Genomic DNA, 22,098 nt, shown 5'->3' with positions numbered 1-22,098 from the left:
CGTTACATACTAATCCTTGATTGAAGATACAATATAAAAATCGCATTAAATGTAAATCCCTTACGAAACTATTTTTCAGCATTTAGACCCAATCTGTCCGAGTAGCGATAGAATAGTTCAGCCGACCGGATTATAGTACCTACGAGAACATCCGACACATCTCTGCGCTATTACATTACTTATCATGTCCGCTGAAACGATTCCTCTGGTGGAATTATCCAAATGCCTGCCTCGACTTAACCGATAATTTGATTAAGTCGAAATCATTAGCGCCGGGATATCTTGGACATACTTTGAAACCATCGAGGGAATACAAAAACATTTCTGAGAGTACTTGTTGGTGGGGATGCGATAGAAGTACATGAGAGAACATCCACGATTTCCGACATTCGGTCACGGAGTGCTCAAGGAAGATACGAAAAGTGCTCAGCTTCGATATGACCCGTAGAAAAACGACCACTAAATGCACTTTAAATGCATCTCCAATTATGTCCGATTAACGTCTACGCGTGCGTCCCTAATTTTTTCTCATTCCCGAACACTCCACATTTCTCAGAGATACTTTCTGTTCACAGCGCCAGCATCACCCTGAGATATGTAAATTTATTAAAAAAATCCACATTTAATACACATTATTTTCCGAGTCCTTCTTACCGCATCGTATCCGCCCAGTTTGCGGCCAGCCGAGTGGAGTGTTTTTCGACGAGAAAAAAAAAAAGAAGAAAGAAACGTTCCACTCGACTTCCACAAACTGACGAAACTCCAAGACCCAATAAACAAGTTCATCGGACAAACGACCACGTATAAACAAGTTTATCGGATGACAAACACAAGCCGTTACCGGTGCAAAGAGAGAGGAAAAAAAAAAAAGAAAAGACAAAACCTGTGGGTAACCCTGCTCTCTCGTTGCAATTCGCAATTATCCCGATTACTGAGACCGTAGAGGTGCGAAAAGAGAGAACTGGAAAACGCGCTGGAGTTCGCTAAGAAGTGGGAAGGAAAGTTAATTATTTAGAAGATTGCTTCTGACTAGCACAAACTGGCTCAGTTTGGAAACGCACACCGATTAATTGCCGCTCAACCTTTGCAAATCTCCTCCTCAGTATCTCGATCTTATTTGGCACGTTCAAATAAATAAGGGAAATAAATTACGTTAGCGCGCCCACGCGGCCTCGCGCTTAGGCTTTCAGGGTAAATAATTTAATATGATATGAAATTTCTTCTAATCGTCCGAGTCTCGTGCCCGATCGCAACAATGAGGATTAGTTTGTCAAAACGCCGAGGGGGTCATACCCACTCGTTTGCGTGTATGCGCTTAATCGTTACCCTCCGAGGCCCTAGCCACACGGCGATATATATCACTTTTCGCGCTATCAGTTTAGTTGGTCAACCGACACAAGAATCAGCGCAAAATGGGAATACACTTTTGTATCTAAGTGCGTCCCGCGAAATTATAAGATGCGCCAACTGATCTTTAAATTAACATCGTGAAACAGATCTACCATATATAATTCTTCTTTAGATAACCATCACGAAATGGGCTTAAAAAGTGAAACAACCTTGCGCGTTAGATTAATCGTAAAACATCTTTACATGCTTCAACGTAACATCGATTATTCTTTCACCTGTACCTTCCACGAAGCAATATGTACTTTATGTCCGACTAACTTTCAACACTCAATGGGACATAAAGAGATATATGTATATATACATGTATACGTATATACATACTGCTAATTCTTTACATGCAAATGTAAAACATTAATAGTCGATCACAATTTTATAATTTTGCCACGTTAAAGCCACGTAAAGAAGTTTACCTGCTCGCACTATTCTAAACTCCTCTCTTCTCTTCCCTTATTAACATTCTGTCTGCTTCATTTTTTCTATGTTTTCCTTTTAAATTGTTTTTTTATTTCTCTTTTGACATTATGTAATTTTTTTTTCTTTCTTTTAATGATTCAGTAAATATATATATATATTTATATATATATAGATAGAATATATATACCTATACGTTTTAACTCCACGACAGTGGCATACTATTTAGTAACCACTGTGGAATTTGTATCACATTAATTTCTTCAATGTTTCTACACAATGGTTCCACATTCAATTGAATATCTTTTTTTTTTTTTTAACCGTCACAGTTTCATATATACATTTACTGCATAGTGACAGCCACTAAACATACACTTTTACGGAGACTGATTGTGGAATTCTAATCACAAAACGGGGCTGTAAAGTTTGCACCTCTTTTTGTCACTCCAGTTACTGTACAAAAACCTTGAGAATGATACTCTAACGAAGAATTAAAAAATTATGGGAGGCATACTTTCCGTTTCCGTCACGATGCTTTAAGTCTTCTCTCTTAGTAATTACTGCTTCACGTTGCTTTCGAATTATGCTGCCGTATCTGGAAGTAAAAACGGTCACACTTTTAGTATGGTTATTAGGTACATCATATGTAGTTAATGAACAACTGACTAAACAATTTGTCATTACACAAAATCTTTTGTAATAGTTACCTCAGATTTATGGAAGATCATGCATTTTAGCGCCTCTTGTTCCCATGACGACGTGCGAACTTGCGGCTTTTCCTGAAAAATAATAAATGGAACGAGTTATTTTTTTTTTTTTAATTGTTACAATTTTATAATACTTCTAATAGTTATCTGTACGACAAAGCTGTACAAAAACTATGAGAATATTGGTAAATATGTCAAGTAGGACTTGTAAATGAACACATACCTGATTCTACTTGGCGAAGGGACCGGAGCATGTTCAGCAATGACGGGTAATACGGAAGTGAACTTGTCAGTGGGTCGTAGAAGGCGAGCTGTACGAGAAGATAATTTCCATATCAGCCTTTGTCTGTGTGGTGTTTGTTCCTGTGCATTATATTTGCTCAATATTGCTCCTACAGATTCATGAGTTGCGAAGAAGCTATCGTCTGGAATCTGTAATAAAAAGATATCAAATTATAGTAAAGTAAATCCTAGTGCAATATGACTTAAGATAGTTCTATTACAAATTTGCAATATTATACCTTGCACATCTTCTGTATTTCGGCTGCAAAATCCACAAGCCTTAACATCTGACAAGCTTGTGTCGAAGGTGTGCTCAAAGTGGACGGTCCAGGCATTCCGACATTAATGCTGTCTGCATTTGAATCCAAACGATTAACAGCGGAATCCAAATATGTGCACAACAAAACAAGCGCCACTTCGGATTGCCTCAAGCTCGCACAGTTTCCATTACAGGCAACCATTTCAAGGCGAAGGAGAAGTTCCGCTTCCTGGAATGTTGTATGTTTGATATAATGTGAATGTGACGTTGCAGTATCATGTATTATCCTTTCACAAACAATCAATATAAAATATAATTATTTTTAATTAAATGACAGATATTGACATGATATAAAACATAGCACTGAACTTACCGGTACAATGCTTGAATAAATATCACCAAGACCTAACTGGGAGGCAGCAGCATGAAACATGACGTTGAAGAGGCGTAGGAAAGTAAGAGATGTGATAGGTTGCGTTCCAGGAGCCCATTCCAGTTTGTTGCGAATTACATCGGACATTCTTTTCAAATCACCACCTGTACATTTGCACTGAGAAATGGATACTAAATGATCGGCATCCAGAGATTGAGCCATTTGGACGGCAGCTATGTAGAATGACGATACACTGATGCAAGCCATGTGCTTTGGCCTGGCCTTCATTTTTGTCAGAAAGCGATCCATCAAATTAATAGCAATAAAGAAGACATCCGATGGTAAATCGTACCACACTTTGAGGCATCTTAATACGTGTGCGGAACCATCTCGTGCGCCAATCGTTATTTCGTCATTCTGTAAAGATGACATGCATGATTAAATATTTGTTGCAGCAATCTAGCGAAACAGTAAAAACTAATTAATCAATATATTGCAACACCAGCAACGCTTATTTAATTGATTAAGCAAGTCAGTTTAATCAAACTCTTATCGACAGCAGTATTTTTAATGAACTTAACCTGTTCTTAGCTGATTGAGGTTATGTTCATTCAATGTAGCTACACTATTAAACTTTCTACATTAATAAAAGTATGTTTAGTAACGATTACAAGACTGAATGAAGATAAGAATAAGTGTCCAGTGGTTTATTTCATAAATTATGCATTGTTTGTAAAATATACTAATATTTACTTGTGTGGTGGTGGGTAATTGAAGGTTAGGCTGATATTTCTCTTCCAGCACCAAGTCTTCTCGGAGCTGCTCGAAGAGAGGGTGGATTGCATCCGGTACTGGCATGCCCGATGAGTCCATTCCTGCAACGTGTGGCCGGTAGTGGACTGCGACAGAAACTTGCAGTCACCAAGCGATGCCACAAATCCGTAGTCTCAGTGTAGCCCTCACACTACAAGAATGGGCCAACTGGCTAGCCTAGTATCTGTAACAAAATGGAAATGAAATTAATCGTTACATCGAGTAAAAAGGTGAAAATGATATTAACTTCAAGAACGGTTTCTTTCATGACTTTGCAATTTGCATCCGATTAACACTTCTCGCTCATGCTAATATTACACATTACATTGAACTCTCCACCTTGAAGAGCAATTAAATAATAAAGGCAAAACAATGTCCTCCGAGATCATACAAATTCGACAAATTTCTTGTCAGACTACAATCTTTGTACTAACAAAAGCGACATTGGGCTAATAAAAAAAACAGCAGCAAGATAATCCTTGGATATCCGTTCTTGACAACTCTTCTGCCTGCCATTGAGCATATAAATTCATAGAATTCGTGTTTTTGGCTAACAATTTGTTATAAAAAGCAATAGTGTTGCCTTTCTTATCACCGTAATTACAACTGTTTCAATCCACGACAAATACGTTCACTGAGGTCACTGTACTATTTATGTAAACAAGACGAGTTCTCGTTCCAACAGGAAAACGTCAACGCGCTACAGGCTGCCAAAAGACAGCTTAATAAATATTTCATTCAGTCACGAGTGCATCACCATTGCATCACCACTGATGCATTGTAATTTAATAATAAAACGTTAAGTGATTCTTTATCGAGTACTACTCACGAGTCCGTGTTTATCGAAAATGAAATTCTTATCATAAGTTTAGTATTCTCGCTATTATTCGTTAGTACGGAGGTATTAATTATCAAGCGCATTCAGAAGCCTTGGAAATGCATTCAAGTCGTTCAAACGCGACTTATCTGCAATACAAAACGTTGAATTTCTGATCAATTCCCTAAGGCCAAGTGATAACGCACACTTTTTTTTTTTTTTGTAAATTCCGTCGCCGCGGCTCGTTGTTATATTCGATATAAATATCAGTTTCAAAAAGCCGGATTCTCAAAGGAAAGTAAAAAAAGAAAAAGAAATTGAAAAGAGGTTATCAATGGTATAGTGGGATCTTCCAATTCCCCTCCAAAAAAAAAAAAAATTAAGTACCTACACCGTGCGTCAGAACACACGGTGTGTAATTGAATAAGAATGTCGCATAAGAACAAGAATTAAATGTCGCTCTTACGATCCGCAAAAGAAACTCGGAGCCTGCGGAGGGAAAAATCACGAAAAGATTGTCCATTACCGAAGGACAAGTACACAACGGGTTTTATTATCTTCGGACGTGGTCTTATTGCCTTCATATTTAGATCGTCGATTTAATCAACGGGGAATATCTAAAGGTGGACTGTTTTGTTTGCCACACGACGTGTTTACACTCACGTAATCGTCCGATAGGGATATATTTATTTTCGCATAGAGAGACAACTGCGCACCTCCGCAAGAGGAGGGACTCGTCGACCGAGCGAAAGTCGCCGTTTGCCAGCAATTCGAAAATAGCGCCGGCGTCGCCTGGAGATTAGGAAATGACTCTTTTTTTTCCCCCCCTTCGTCGAAGACACAAACGACTCGCCGTTCGGGCTTATAAACCGCGGCAATTAAAAGAGGAGCTCCGCAGATAAAGAATCATCCACGCCCGTCTTGTTCACTTCTCGCCAATGTCGATGCAGGGCGCGGAATTGCGCTCCTTTCGGAATAAAAAAGAAAAGAAAAGAAAATAAAACAAAAAATCAGTAAGAAGGAAAACGAAGAAAGAAAAAAAGTGGCTGCGCGATGCGCGCCTTGAAAGTGAACTTCCTTTTTCTTTTCGAGTACAATAACGTCTTTGTTCTCGCCTCGGGTGGGGCGTAACCTCCGACCAAACAATGAAACGAAAAAGCGCTAGCAACGTAAGAAATTTTCCCCTCAAATAACCCCTGTCACAAAAGGTGGGATATTTTTTACGACTAAACAATTAAGCGGCTTGCGTTAATTTTCGTACGAAGGGAGAAAAATAAATATATATATAAGAGGTTTTGTTTATAAAGCCTTTCTCCCGATTCGGTTTACCGAATAGTTTGTAACTTAACAACGTGAATATTGAGACTATAAGGAAGGCCCTGAAACTCGTGAAATTTCAATTCTTTTCTAATTTGTTTATAGGCATTTTAAAAACAGTTTATAAAAATTGAAATTTTTCGAGTTTCAGGACCTACCTTAGGGTCTCCACATTCACGTTTTAAAGTATGATACGATTTGAGACACCCAGTTCTCGTAGAAAAGTTTTATCAACGATTCAGTTTTCGGATGCCACTTTCACATCCCCTTAAATGTCGGAGAACATCCGAGCGAAGGGAATTGCACCACTTAGCAGCGTTTTGCTTAGATATATCGCGGAGATGAGGACAAAATCTAGAGCGAAAGAGAGGTGTAAGTGCAACGGGCGAGATGCGTTTTGTAAACAAGCCAAGCTCTCGGGCAAAAGTCCCCGATGATTATTCCACCGACCTTGGCCAAGGTCGGTGGAATAATCATTTTCGCAAATATTAATTCGATTGCTACTTAATTGATCTCGCAATTCGCGATACATCGGCGAGCAGACGAGGTCGCGCCGCCCCGGGACATTTGAGAGAGATATATCCTTCCCGTCTCATTTTCTTTCTTTTAATCTTACACGCGGTTATATCGCAATGTCGACAATTTCTCGACGGGAAAAGCCACTCGACGAAGGGGTAAGCGCTAAGATGCGCACTTCGTAACTTCACCGGGGACGCTTTCTACCGTGTACACGACTCTTCGAGTATGTAGGTTGCGATTACCAAATACGAGGAGAGCTCGTTACGCGCGAAGACTCGTGCGCGCGCATGAAAGTAGGAAGTGTCAGGTGAACATTTAGGAACCCTATATATATACCCTAACTACCGGTAATTTTTTACATGGGGATTTGATTCAAGTACAAGTCGAGTTTTTGGTACGTCCTTCTCGCCGATCTAAAGCAATCCTAGGAAATGATTTACGACACGCCCGAAATATTGGGGCCTCTACTCCCACCCTTCGTCCCGACGTGAATCACCACTGCGCGTGCGCGGAGGCACGTACGCACTAACTTCTAGAAATGACTAGAATCGGTGCGAGGAACGAACATCGAGGAAAGTGGAGAGAATGCGAGGGAAGAAATTATTAAAAAAAAAAAGAAAACGTAAAAGTAGCTGAGAAACGGACGCTGGAGAATCCAGAGAACTGGAGAATTGGGAGAAGTAGAGAGAACGAGAGGGAAAGAACAAAGGAAATGAAAAAACAACACACGAATGAAAGTGCAAAATTGCAGAGAGAACGAGCGGGGGAATAAAAACAGCGCATTAATGTAAGTGCAAAATTGCAAGCACCGTGGTAATCGGCACGAGTCGATAAAGATCGGGGAAAAAGTGGATAGAATGAGAAAACTTGATTACTAGAAAAGTGGAGAGAACTAGCGGGGGAAAGAACAGATACAAAATGAAGAAGAAACGGAGAACGACACGCGCGTGACTCGGCACGAGCTGGAGCGAATCACCGAGAAGTCACTAGAACGATAGAGAGGCAAGAGATAGCAACGTGGTCTCTCACTCGCTTGATTTTTCTCCAGAAGAAAAAAAATTGGCTTACGTCGAATCTATATAATAAGGGCAGTGTTCTCTCATTGCACTAGTTTCCTCGAATCAAGGCGAGGGACCCTGCATTCGTTTTTTTCTACCCTACAAAAGGTTTCTAAGATAATCTCTTCCACGTTCACCTTAATCCTGGTTCTCTTTCCTCTCGCATGGTAAAGCAAGGCATAGGAGTAATAATCGTTTAGCTTAATTTCCTCCAACTGGAGTGCAAATGCCCGTGAGAAATTCCCCTAGATCCAGCTCGACTTGACGTTTCTCCTAACGAGGGGGCCCTAATACGTCGGTAACGAGCAATAAAGTGCAGCAAGATTACCGAGTAAATTAGCGCGCTCTACGACGAGAATAGAAAGTGTACGCCTATTTAACTTGCAAACCGTTTATTTCTTTAAATACGATTCCTCCTATATTTGTCGTTATACCTTTTTTCTCGCGACCGCATCCTTGATACTTGCCTTCTAGGCAAATTATCAGGTTTATTTACGTACGGTATGAATCGCATCCACGTACAAACTAGTCGTATAAATATTTCACCTAAAACAGTCAAGTACTTATGAGATGCTTCAAAAATAATGCAGAACGTGTTTAATGATGGGGAAAGAGGAGCTTATCGCTCCTTGGCCCTCAAACTATAAATAAACACAAAGCCAATTATCTGGTTTATTTACACGTGGTATACGTCGTATACACGTGCAACCAACCATTTAAATACTTAAAATAAAACCGCTGAATCCTTATGAAATGCTCAGAAATGTTAGATTTTTTCCAGAAGGCGACCAACGACGAGTTAAGATCTCCTCTCTCTCTCTCTTTTTTTCTCTCTCTCTCTCTCTCCGGCCCCAAAACCGTATGCAGAACTTTAAATAAACACTAGCCCGAATTTCCTAACACAACCTACTGTCGAAACAAGGAAACCCAGAATACTTTCTAGCCGAGATATTTCGTATGCAAATTGGTACACTCGTGATCAGGACAGAAATATAATAATGTTCTCATATTCTCATAATTTTCATACCCGACTAAAGAATGCGTAAACGATCCAAATATTATATTATGTAGAAGTACACTTCAACTTCTTTCAACGGAATGAACACTCGCACAACTTTGTAACCCTCCTTAAGGTGACATGAAAGTGTCATTCTAGATACATCAAAACGTCAAAATATTTATAAAACTTTTCTCCAAGCTAGGCGCCCCGAATCATTTCAAACTTTAACCCGTAATCATGGAGATCCTAGACGAAGGTCTCGAAACTCGCGAGATTTCATTTTTCAAAACAGCAATGTTTCATTTATCCCGGACAGGAGCCTGGGCAAAAATTCTTTGGCGAAATTTAAAATCTCGTGAATTTCAAGACCTTTATTAATACTCCCATAATTACGTGATATTGAATTTGAAACTATCACGTAATGTATCACGTATACGACACTTTCGTAACACCTTAAGTGGAATAAACAAGATCGTTTAAAACGATGTTACCAGTCGAGCAACAAATCGGCGTCAACGGTTTCATGGACGCGTCGCTTCGCGACCTTCCAGAGGCGCGGATTCTATTTTAAAATACATAGCTAATAGAAGAAACGTCCGCGGCGGATGAAAATACTCACATCAGCAGGGAAGTGAAGGTTATCGCAGAGCGGGTCGTCGTTCGAGTTCGCGCCGAGTACTCGGAGCGCGAACAAAGAAGTCGTCGGCCGAGGGGAGGGTCGACGGCTGATGCAACGAAACGTCAGTCAGCCGAGTGCACAGCCGCGAGCTGCGATTCTCGTGTATTGTTTACGGAGCAACCTAACCTCTCTCCGGCGCTCCAAAAAGGCGCTTTCGGACGGATTTTTATATACTGTTTTATACTACCAAAAGCGTATTCGCAGTCTCGATCTTCCCCGAGGTACCTTCCTCTGGAGATATTTGGCAGTGACGCGTAAAAGTGACTAATGCTCGGACGATTCCTCGATACCGTGCCAAAGGTCGATAAAACTATCTTGGACGGATACTTCCTAAGTACTGATGAACACTGGCGAGGTTATGTTTCACCGTTACGGAGTGCAGGCTTCTTTGGCGAGAACTTCCCTTTCCGCGAATCGCGGATCTAGTCCATGGTCTCGAGTGAATTTCTGCACTTAGCTGGATGGCTTAGTCACTGGCGAGAGAGATAATTTACTGGGGAAAACTTGTAAATGGTGTTTTTCGTATCGCGATCGCCCGAGAGCTCCTGCGGGAGCGAAGAGTCGCGCGAAGCGTTCGCTTCGAGTTGTTTGCTGCATCTGGATTCGGGATTCGGTAATCGCCGCGAACAGACGGCCCGAAGGCGCCCGAAGTTGGCCGAAGACGCACGAGGCGAGCACGAGGTGGTCGACGTGACGGCCGAACGGGTCACGTATTTCCAGATCATCTGCGGCGAGGAATGATCCTGCTGTCTACGTCCTTAGTTTTTTTTTTAAGTTTTATTGGTTTTCAAAAAAAAAAATACTGAAGAAAATACGCGTGCATAGTTTCTTTCTATAGAAGAGAAATTCTTTCTTTTCAACGAGAAAACGTGTAAACTCATCTTTATTAAAAGTATGTGTAGTATAGTCATTATCACTTCCGATGTTCACTTTCCGAAACATGCCCCTTTTGTAACATATGAACTTACACGTACTACCGTGTCATAAGAAGTTTCACTTAAAAAAATATCACGAGGAATGACTGTTGATCGATTAATATAGTAAGAAAGTTGTTACTTATCGTTTGCTAGTAATTAAAAGGAATAATACAACATTTAATGGAATCTCTATCTTCTGTGTTATATGTGGCTCGACTATATCCTTTATTTACCCGAGCTACTCCATTTCTTTAATCCTCGATGGAAATTACAAATTGCCTTGCAACCTCGTACATTTAATGCATCACAATGCCGCGCGTGTTTATGTTTCTTTCATAAGAGTTGGAAATACCATAAGGTCGAAAAAAACTAACCTTCGTTTCACTGATTATAAGAGATCCCGGATGTTTTTACAAGTACCACTTCTACGGAACATGGTCACGTATACCGATAATGTCCCACCGTAAACATCCTCGAGGCATCAAAAAAGAATGCATTACATTTAATGGCAAAATGAACAAAGAAAACGAATTCATTTCCATTCTAGAGATCTATATAATTTAACATTTCTTAAATCTCTATTCAAAAGTTAGATATTCATTTTCTTGCTTATTTAAGCGGTTTCGTAAATTACCATTCCGTGAGTTCATTAAAGAAATCAATACCCTACTATTCATGAAAAATAGTACACGAAATTGGCTGAAACATTAAAACATGGTTATTCGGGCTAGAGGGGCTATTTTAGACATTGCGTTAAAATCAAACGACAATATTTAAAATATAGGTATCCGTGTAGGATGCGGAAATACTCGCCCGGCGCTGTGTCACCTGTTCGGGAAGAGTGGGGAGCCTTAAGGCGATAGGGTGGGGGACAACAATTGTTCCAGTTTTGTATAATAAATGAACCATTTTAAAGCGACCAAGGTCTCGGTGGAGTATTTCCGACTCTTCCATCATATCAATGATAATATTCGAAACTAAAACTTCAATACATAAATATCTGGTATTCCGAGAGATCGTTTAGATCTTTATCCCTGAATTAGCTATTCATTTACACATCTACAAACTAGCTGCCATTTCGAAATCGCTGATCAGGACAAGGTTTAATTGTCTAAATTTGTTTTATTCTTTAGAGAATTGTTTTGAGGTTGGTTAATCATTTCCACTGTTATGCAAATAATTAACCAACTCACCATATATATAATATCCCTTTTATAGCACCTTAACTACTGTTAACTATAGCTCGGCTGGGGAGTGATATTTTACATGAATACAATATTCATTTATCGCCTTGAATATATGGAAACGAAGGAGACCATTATAGTGACGATCGTAAAAATACCTCCGATCAGGCGGAAGCCACTATAGTGGCGCTTCGTAACTAAAGGATTAATATCTCGGTAAACAATAACTTGAGATAAAGGTCAAAGAGGAAGTACCGACTTCAAATTTTTTCAGTTCCTTAAGTTTCAGGAATGACTACGAGTTCTGGAATATCGTACTTTTCTCTTGCTCTTACAGAGGCTGTCGCCTTGTAGCGCTTCACAATTGTTTCATATAAAAAAAGAACGAAAAAACAATCTCTTTTCTCTGTTTCAATTTTATTTTCTTTATGGGCGGATTATAGTGCGGGGTTCATAGGTCCTACGACCATAGGGTACGGAAATACGTATCCGGCGCGGCGGATCCGGGAAGAGGGGAAGAGGGGGGCGCTTCAAGGCAATGGTGGGGGGCAGTTGTGCGACAATTGTTCCCGTCTCGACTTGTTACTACCTCGGAAACCGAAGGCCAGTTTTGTATAATGAATGAATCGACCTGGAGCTGACAAGGTTCCAGATAAATGTCATTCGCTTAAACGCAATATCAACAACAGTGACCTATGACATTCGTATCCGAAGAAAGGTCGCCTTTTCACGAGGCTCGCTTGTGATCGAACTGACAATAGCTATGTCAATGATTATTAATTATTCCGTAGGAATATAACGTTCGTTTACTTCCATTTAAGGAAGTCAAACGGACGCGCTCCGTCTCCAAGGAGACGGGAGCAAAACAAATCTACCATCAACAAACCATTACTCATTTAATCAACCTATCATAACATTAATTAATGACGTTGGATAATGGAGGGCACAAATGCGGATTTGTAGACGGCAAAGATGATTAAATAGAGAACACAGTGAAAAGGAAGATGTACCTCTGTCGGTCTATTTTAATTTTCACGTTTTAGAATTCTCCCAGAGATTAATCCTTAATAATTGGTGTGTAGTATCTAGAAGTTGTTTAAATTTGAGATGTTTAAAGTACTTATTAGAGTCGGATGCAATGAAATACATGAGAATGCAATAGAGCAGATTTCTGAGGATATAAGGGGAAGTGAAGATCAAGTAAATAATCGAGGTACTTGAAAGAAATCTAAATGAAAAGCTGCGAGAATATAGAAAAGGAGCAACGACGTTAGTTATGTCATCCTGAGCTATCCCATTCATTGCCCTGGAAAATAAACAACCCGATATATGGTACCATCGTCGATATCAATAATGCAGTCCTCTCGATGAGATATCGGAAAACAGGCGAGTACAAGATGAAAGACAAAAGCAAAGCAGAACTGACAAAGGCTCTTTGATTTCGACAAAGAGAAGCCCCGTGGGAGTGTCGCATGAAAATTGAACTACGCATTTTGTGCTATCTTGTGCTTGTGTTTCGAAGCCCTGATAAGTCTAGGAGCAGCGGTTCGCATAAATCCCTGTAGAATAGAGATGTCTTACCCGGATGCGTCCCGACGCACTCCCTTCGATGATTTACCCAATCCTGGCCTTTGTTGTAGCGTACGATCGAGAAGAAAGAAAGGACTCGGTGGACTTTGGTCGGTCTGAGCTTTGACAGTTACCCACACAAGAAGCAATGGCGTCTCTCGACCCAGCTGATCGTTGTGCGCACGGCTCTGCGCCGGTCGCGTCGCTTTCGACCAATCAGGCGCCAGCAATACTGACGCGGGTCCTCTGCGCATGCTGCTGCGCAGCTTGCATGCACCATGAAAAGTAGTCCGTTTAGCTGGCGAAAATTTAGAATTTCTGTTGATTTCCCCCGATTATCAGGAAATTTCGAACAAAAAATGTTAACGTGAGGTGGAAATAAGCGTTATGTATTTGAAATTACGTAAGGATTGAGACATGAATGCGAAATTCATTTTTCAAATTCTGCAACGGCTGGCCAGACAGCATATATACACGTCGAATGCGATCCATAAATCTCATTCAAAATTAAAACCTTTTGTTTAATTTCTAAGCGGAAGTTAAGATTGCGAGAATCGGTAAAAAGTGGTTAGAAATTAAATGATCGGGGAAATGTGTCAAGTTGAGAGCGTTTGGTTTTAATTTTGGATCGTTTACAGTCTTAAAAAAATATTGTAAGGGAAATGAATGGAAATGACAAAACTCGACTCGATGTACCGTATTTTTGGAGTCTTTTTTGTCGGTACTTTCTCTCTGCAATTTTAAATAATGAAAATGGTAGTTGCTGTTATAATGTTTTGGCTAAAAAATTATTTTTATACTGTAGTCTTTTTACTTTTTTATGTTAGCAATGAGATATGAAAGACATCTTATCCTTATAACAGATATTTCACAAAGTTGCATTGTAGTTTCTGTAGAAATAAAACGTATTTAAATTGTTTAATAAAATATTTTTACAATAGTATAGGTCACTTGGAATTACTACAGCAGTGTTATTAAATATTTATTACTAAATTTCTGAAAAAAGATTGCTGAGCCTTAAATAATTTTTTCATATTTATCAGTCATTTTTTATGGAATCTCTAGCATGCCATTCAAATGTATATTTGTGGGAAAAACTATACGTAGATATATTTTCTTAAAAACAAATCTTTATTTATTCGCTAAAAGACATTAATGTATATAAGCTGTGAACCCAAATAAACACTGATATTAAGATCAATAATTTAAACTTTATAAAATTTAGTTAGTGTCGGTAAAACATCCGAATTATGTCATTGTTAAAGTTAAGCACTGTTCTTTTGTAAATCAATTATATTCTTAATCCTTTAACACTTCGCAGTCCACAATATGAAGTACTCTATAGCGTTGTCTGGTTCAAGCAAACTGATCCTATGATGCATGTTTAGCCAAACTTTTTTTTAGTTGAAAATGAGTTTCAGTGTAAAAGCTCCTATACATATTAGGTTTTGATTTATATTCATCATAAAATTAAGGTTTTTCGTCTGTGATGGCTCTGTGTCATTAACGGATTGGAATGTCAAAATTCGCATGACAACTCTACCATCAGTGGACTGCAAAGTGTTACGTTGGAAAGAATCTTTAATAATATAACATTTTATACATTGTCAATGCTATAACACTTTCATTCATATTAAATTGTCCACTTAGATTTTAAAATTAAATTAAAAACGCATTATAATAGAATTTCATTAGTTAATCTTCTTTTAATTCAACCACTTTCGTGATTGTATATATGTTGATTTAATGTTAAATCTTCGTTTCCCATTTTATTTTTTTCACTTTCTAACTTACGAACAGCTGCTTCAAGTGCAAATAAGTGTTCATCGTTAACACCTGGAGCTATAGTCCGCATAGCAGCAGCAAGTTTACAGACATATTCAATATTGGATCCACTAATTCCCCTTGCTTCAATAACATGTCTAGCTATTGTTTCTACATCTTCCTCTCCTGCAAAGTGAGGATTGTCTTCCCCACCTATATAAATGGTAAGATGGAATGGAATTTCTTCCGACGGTGTAGGCATCATTGGAGTTACGGAATCTGTGTTTGAAAGACTATTTGCAGGGACGTCACTTAGATTATTTGCATTGCTAGGCTGTGGAGTATTGCAGGGATAAAAAAGGACTGACTTCCGTTTATATCCACCTTTCTCTCGAAAATCTAAATGATTAACAACATTTTCTATGTTTTCGGATGCTATTTTATAGGCATGTCCCCATACCTCGTCGGTTGGATTTGCTGATGAAAGCAATGTTGCAACACGACCTGGCTAAAAGATTAAAGACTATAAATATACTAGGAAATATGGTCGAAACTATGCTACTTTCTACGATATACTAAAAAAAGAAAGATTATTAACATCAAATAATATAAAAGTAATATAGAAAAAGATTAAGGCAAGAATGACAAGAAGTAAAGGGACATTTATTCCACCTTAACGTATCTCGTTATGCAATACCTACCTTGCCGGGTACCCCTCTGTGATCGGTGCTTTTTTGATAAAATCTCCTCACATATCCTTTGATATGTCCAACCAACTTTTTCTCATATGGAAAGTCAGCTTTCCATATGAGCGAGCCATAACCAAAGACCCACATTTTGAACAATTTAATGGTTACTTATTCGTAAAATCATTAAACAAAACCATGTACTTCGATGAACCTGCCAACGGCTTTGATGGTATTAATAATGATTTATTTCCTAGTACTGTTCCTAAAAACAATAGTTCTGGTGTTAGTAAATTTTAGAACCATCAGTCCTTAATTTGTCAACTAACAACTTTGCACATCGTTTGATTGGAATAATACGTTGATGTGGATTCTCATGTTATACTACAAGTCAAATGTCACTTCCACGTGTACTACGTCAGGTGCACTTTGCAAGGTTATGACCACCCATGATGATCACAAACATTTTGTCGTCGATGTTATCTGTTACGTGATAAGGTTAAAAAACGTCACTAAATATGTTTGTGTGCATAAATGCAATTTTCTTGCACACTTACTGATATATGTCGACGAGATATAAGAGCCATTTTAATTTTTTAAGTTTTGTATAAACTGGAATACAGTTTATGGTCCTTGAAAGCTGATTATCTTTATGCAAGACGGTATCTTTTACCACTACTATTTTATCGTCACGTGTTCGATAGATGTCCAGGTAGCACTGCCTGTTTTGCTGGATTTTCATTTGTTAAGATTCTACAGGAAATGCTTGAATGTCCAATGGAATGCTTATTTCTTTTGGAGAATATAAAAGGAGTCGCTTTTCTATTGGTCAGGGTGAATGACGTGCCAAGTGTTCCACCTGATTTTATATGTAACTCAATATGGCGTCCTCGTAGAGAGAGGCATGTTGACATGTTTCAAATTGTTGCATATAAAAAAATGCGTTAACTGATTTCGCGATTGATATATAATCACTGTATATTAATTAAAGAAAATGTTGTCGAAGATTTTAAGTACGGATGTTCTTGCTTTGTTATGTGTCGACGAGTATGTTCTTATAGGTTAGTTAAAAATTAAGATTATATATGTCAGAAGTACGTGAATATTATATATATAGAGATTTGTTAATTTGTTTTATTGCAGTGAAGTTATAAGACATAAGATGGTAAAAAGAGTGTATAGCAATTGTCAAATTTGAATTTTAAGAATACATATATACTTGAATATGAAAAATATGCAGTTCGAGATTTTTAAATTTAGTCAACGAAATATGAAACGCTTTTAATGAGTTAATATAATAGGTGTTAAAATGAATATAATAGTAAATTTAATAAATATTTATTGTATGAGAATTCCGTTTATATTAATTTACAGGTATTGGATGCATACTCCATGTATTTCACAAAACCACTCATAAAATAACAGCAAAGTTAAATGTTCTATCGCCTGAAAAAATACATGGCATTATCAAGGGATCGGATGATGAAATTATTGTATTCGGAGGACGAAGTATATGTGTAATACACTGCGACATTAAGGAAGATCATGTAAAGTATGTTAATTCAAAACATTACATGAAAGAAAAATCAAACTTGGATTAATATTATTTTTTATACATTTAACTTTAAGGGTTAAACAACCACAGAAGACTTTTCATTTTGATGACTGGATAATAGCAGTAAAATGGTTACAGCAAATAGATGAAAAGCAAATAGTAATTTTATTTGCCCACAATTATGTATGTATACATAATGTGAATACAGGAGAACAGAAACATATTTCCTGTAAAGAGAAGTGTATCCTGTATCCTTTTGTGTAAAAGATATAAATTATTATTTTTTAAAGATATTTTACAATGACTAGAATATTGGATGTTTGTTATCAATACAAAAGTATATCAAGAAACTTGGTAGAATTTGGAGATAAATACATTTTGAGTACAGTTAAAAAGAAGTCAAGAGTATTACCTTAACGTCAGGAAAAGATATGGTGGCTCTATTTTTGATGATTACTTAAAGAATTTAATTATTTTTAGTGGTACTGTATTTCAAGAGATATTAGTGTGGCAGTTAGACAACTCAATGTCGAGCAAGAAAGATGCATCCATTTTGCATCGCTTAATAGGGCACAAAGTCAGTGTTTTTCATATTTTCTAATTGGTGATTATGAATGCTATATTATATAGAATATAACATGTAGCAAATACTCTATAGAAGAATGAAATGTATTTTATGCAAGGAATGTGTGATTTACTTGATAAGGAATTTACATGAATATGATATTTATTTACGACACTAATTGCAATCAATTTTTTTGAACATAACAGGGTGTTATATTCTCTGTGATTTATGACGAGAAGAAGCGACTTATATGTTCCACATCTGATGATAGAACAATTAGATTATGGAAAGCTGTAAACACATCCAATTCTGTAAAAGATCATATTGACTGGAAAACGGCAAAGATTAATCTAATAACTACTATGTTTGGACATGTAGCTAGAGTATGGAGAACTGTGATAAGTGATAATAATATCTTCAGTATTGGAGAGGTATTAAACAATATAAGATTATATAAGGTACATAGATATCTTCGAAATTAAAGAAATATATTTTTAGGATTCTTTATTATGCATATGGAGGATTGATGGAAAATTACTAAAAAAAATACACGCACATAATGGAGCTGCTATTTGGAGTATTGTCATTTCAAAACGTGAAAATGTAATTATTTCTGGAGGTGCAAATGGAGCAGTACACGCATGGTCTTTTAAACAGAGCCAAAGTTGTGATACATGCTGTATACCACAGGAGTCTGTAAATTGGTTACCAAAATATGTGTTTTTTCTAAATAAGGACGTTACAGTTATTCTAACAACAGATGGAAAATTATTACATTATAGTAAAAACAGTAATGTTTTACAAGAATCTATTGATTTGCAAATATTTTCTAATTATTGCATCATGCAAGTGTCACCATGTCGTATGATGATTGCATTAGCATCCCGATATGGACAAGTTGTGATATATGAAGGTATTCAGTTCAAATAGTCAAAACTTATATTTATATGAAAAACATAAATTATTATGTTCCACAGCCATATTAACTTAAACGTTTATCATGACAGTAACAGATGTTGCAAATGAAGTACGATTGCAGAAATGTATAGAAACAAACATAATGGAATGCCAAATATTTTCTGTACAATGGCTAAGTAGTAGCACATTATTATTATGTGGAACCAATGGTTACCTCAAAACAGTAACTATAAAAAACGGTATGTACTTCTTCACATTAGTATATTCATATTGATACTTTTTAATAAATAATGAGGTATAGGGTATGATGTCAGGTTTTTTCTTCAATATCTAATAATACATCCTTTGTTATAGATACATTATGCATTAATTCTAAACACCTTTTACCCTTTAGTCGTGAACGCTGGGTAACTACTGCTGTTATGCATTTAAATTTATTAATATGCGGGGATAGAATGGGAAGTATTCACGTTTTTAAACTGGACGATTGTGTAAAAGTCGAGGGGTCTGGTATAGACAAGAACACTAGCTTGAAAGAGCCTCTACAATCTTTAAACAAAATTCATGGAAGACTTGGAGTTCAATCATGTACTGTAATCGGTACAAAATTATTATCAACGGGTCGTGACGGTACTCTAAGATTTTACAAAATCCAAGATAATGATTATGATAAACCACTTCACAGTTTACATGCAATAAAACTACCTATGGACTGGGGATGCAGTATCATTAAGACTAATAACGATTTGTATGTATTGGGTTTCAAAGAGGTAACTACAAAGTGATCTATATCTATTCTAATATATTAATTGATGTTACTGGTCCTTTTTATTTCACCATAGAAGTATAACAATAACATCTTCGCAGATTGATTTTATTGTGTACAGCACAGTTTTTCGTCGATGTTTAGTAAGAATTCCTTGCGGAGGAGGGCATCGTTCATGGGATTGCACCCTCAATACTGATTTTCTTAATTTTATGTACATACGAGATAAGCAAGTTCATCTGGTCAATAATAACTTACATTCGCTATCATTGCCACCGATAATAGTATGTTGATTTATTTATGTATAGTTCTAAGTCGTTAATTTATGATATTAATAACTTTTCTATTTCAGAATGGTTTTCATGAGAAAGAAATACACATCATGAAACTCCTATCGTCTACATCATTTGGTGAAAATATTTTCATTTCTGGAGGAGAAGACTGTACATTGCGACTTAGCTCCATTTCCAATTTAAAATCACTCAGTAGTGAATTTAAATTAAGAACATTAAATATTCTAGAAGGACACATATCAAATGTTAAATCTATAGCTGTCCTTAAGTTAGAAGAAAATTACGTACATAAAAAATATTTAATTGTTTCTGGAGGTGGAAGAGCACAACTTAAAGTGTGGGAAATTATTTTATATATTAATGACAATTTTGTGCCTGAAGACGACATACATTGTACCGAACTCAAAAGTTATATGCTACTTGGAGAAGATAAACATAGGAGAAGAACATGGAAAGATCCCAAGAAATCTTATAACATAGATCCTGAAACTCGTTTTATGCATATAAACATTCATCAACATGCTCAAAATCGAGACAATGTAATGTTATTTATTGGCTGTTCCGATGGATATCTTAGGTAATAAGTAACTTTATAGTTTTCATATAAAACATTCGTTTAGAGGCATTTATTTAACAATTGATTAAAATTATTAATTTATTTCAGGATTTTTTCATATCATATAGTAAAGAACTGTCTGAATTTAATAACATCCGTGCCATATCATGAGCGCTGCATTTTGAAAACACATTCTTTCATGCACAATGAGAAGTTAATTATGTTATCAATGGCAACTGATGGAGTGGTAAACTTGTGGGATTTTACAGCAATGGCGATAAGCATTTCCGAATGTAAAAGTCAAGTGACCGATGAGCAAATTTGTCCATTTGCTAACTTGCATTTGCATCAATCTGGTATTAATAGTTTTGACCTGCATACAACACGACAGAATCAATACATTTTAGCCACTGGTGGAGATGACAATTTACTTAATCTGAGTTATTTTACTTTAAATATATCGGATAATGAAATGCCTTCCATTCAAACCATAGCAAAGTGGAATTCTAATTCAATTCATTCAACCCAAATTACAGGTAATATACATGTTTTATAAAGTCAGAGTGATGATAGTGAGAATGCTGTTGCATTATTACATCTCAATGTTAGTAACACTATGAATCATATTATATTTTGAAAATTTGTGGGTCTTATCAAACACGATATTATCAATAACACGCAATTGCTTGTTTGTAGGTATTTATTGGATAACTTGTTTCAGGTGTACAATTTTATGGAAGCAACACATTTTTCAGTGTTGGGTTGGGTCGGTTAATAGCAATGTACAATTACACGTATGACAATGAATGTTTATATGTATCCTGTGTAAAAACAATTATTACTTCAGTGTCAGATGTACAGGGAATGTCACTTTGCCACGCAATGTGAGTATACCTTTTGACTTTCATTATCTAAGCAGCATGTAAATAGTTTATTAACGTTTTAAGTTTAAACTTAATTTTATCAGGATTGTAGGCTTCCACGGTCTATGTTCCTTACATACTTTTTGGCTTTTGAGATGGAATCACATGAAGTGCTACTTGACAGCCGATGTTTTGCAAACATTCCAATTCGCATCATCAGAGCTTGGAAACGCTGATGTCAATGTACCTTTGTTCTTGGGAAGTTCTCTTATATCAAGAACAGATGTATCTACATTGACATCAGTATGAACCTGCAATCCCTGACAATGCAATCTGGAATATTTGTGAAACGTTGGTTGTTAAGCAGAATATCATGTAGCTCCATTCCGGAAGCAAAACAAATATGTTAATTTTATAAATAGGGTGTTATAAATCACAAATTAATTACAAGTGTATTTTTTAAGTCTGATAACTAAATGAATTCTTAACTAATATTTGCCACATAATTAAATGAAACTTAAATTATAGGCATGGCCAGGCGCTAATCTGTGTTTATGGAAAAGGTTTTGAGTTAATAACCAATGAAGATCAAAACAATTGATATTAGAAACATGGGTAATGTAATTAAATAACTTAAAATAAAAAATAAGGACAAATAAGTAACATTTCGGCTCTTAATGAAATCCATTTATATGGATTTTTGAACCACCCACTCCATCCACTCGAAGTAGATCCTGATTCTCTATAGTTTCTTTTTGTGTCCACCGAGATTTAGCTTCGTAGCACAGGCTCTTAGGCCTAGTTCCACGACTCGAGT

General features: G+C 36.9%; 3 protein-coding genes across 6 annotated transcripts; 1 reads left to right on the top strand and 2 right to left on the bottom strand.

Annotated features, from left to right (window-relative positions):
• Positions 1-773: 773 nt before the first annotated feature.
• On the bottom strand, positions 774-13,479 carry LOC105694549 (cyclin G). 2 transcript variants are annotated; one of them, XM_012415339.1, is made up of 7 exons: positions 13,328-13,479; positions 4,196-4,439; positions 3,443-3,859; positions 3,050-3,298; positions 2,752-2,960; positions 2,529-2,600; positions 774-2,416 (listed from the first exon to the last, which is right to left on the bottom strand). In XM_012415339.1, the coding sequence occupies exons 2-6, from the start codon at positions 4,313-4,315 to the stop codon at positions 2,555-2,557; spliced, it is 1,041 nt and encodes a 346-aa protein (XP_012270762.1). In that variant the 5' UTR covers positions 4,316-4,439; positions 13,328-13,479; the 3' UTR covers positions 774-2,416; positions 2,529-2,554. The 2 variants fall into 2 exon arrangements, with proteins under 2 accessions (XP_012270762.1, XP_012270763.1); XM_012415340.2 differs by lacking the exon at positions 13,328-13,479 and adding an exon at positions 9,586-10,287.
• A 946-nt stretch (positions 13,480-14,425) lies between these two features.
• On the bottom strand, positions 14,426-16,462 carry LOC105694548 (putative glutathione-specific gamma-glutamylcyclotransferase 2). 2 transcript variants are annotated; one of them, XM_023434951.1, is made up of 3 exons: positions 16,323-16,462; positions 15,781-16,248; positions 14,426-15,587 (listed from the first exon to the last, which is right to left on the bottom strand). In XM_023434951.1, exons 2-3 carry the CDS (start codon positions 15,913-15,915, stop codon positions 15,027-15,029), a joined length of 696 nt encoding a protein of 231 aa, XP_023290719.1. In that variant the 5' UTR covers positions 15,916-16,248; positions 16,323-16,462; the 3' UTR covers positions 14,426-15,026. The 2 variants fall into 2 exon arrangements, with proteins under 2 accessions (XP_023290719.1, XP_012270758.1); XM_012415335.1 differs by having other exon boundaries at positions 15,781-16,030.
• A 201-nt stretch (positions 16,463-16,663) lies between these two features.
• Positions 16,664-21,944, top strand: LOC105694631 (WD repeat-containing protein 6). 2 transcript variants are annotated; one of them, XM_012415495.2, is made up of 13 exons: positions 16,664-16,826; positions 17,140-17,317; positions 17,395-17,568; positions 17,750-17,897; positions 18,092-18,316; positions 18,384-18,798; positions 18,893-19,042; positions 19,158-19,573; positions 19,671-19,853; positions 19,922-20,439; positions 20,527-20,954; positions 21,140-21,302; positions 21,810-21,944. In XM_012415495.2, exons 1-13 carry the CDS (start codon positions 16,760-16,762, stop codon positions 21,880-21,882), a joined length of 3,138 nt encoding a protein of 1,045 aa, XP_012270918.1. In that variant the 5' UTR covers positions 16,664-16,759; the 3' UTR covers positions 21,883-21,944. The 2 variants fall into 2 exon arrangements, with proteins under 2 accessions (XP_012270918.1, XP_012270919.1); XM_012415496.2 differs by lacking the exon at positions 16,664-16,826 and having other exon boundaries at positions 17,251-17,312.
• Positions 21,945-22,098: the final 154 nt, after the last annotated feature.

Source organism: Orussus abietinus, unplaced genomic scaffold (genome assembly GCF_000612105.2).
Source record: "Orussus abietinus isolate OABI.00-Male unplaced genomic scaffold, Oabi_2.0 scaffold20, whole genome shotgun sequence".
Lineage (NCBI taxonomy): Eukaryota > Metazoa > Arthropoda > Insecta > Hymenoptera > Orussidae > Orussus > Orussus abietinus.
This window is presented reverse-complemented; position numbering and strand designations above follow the sequence as displayed.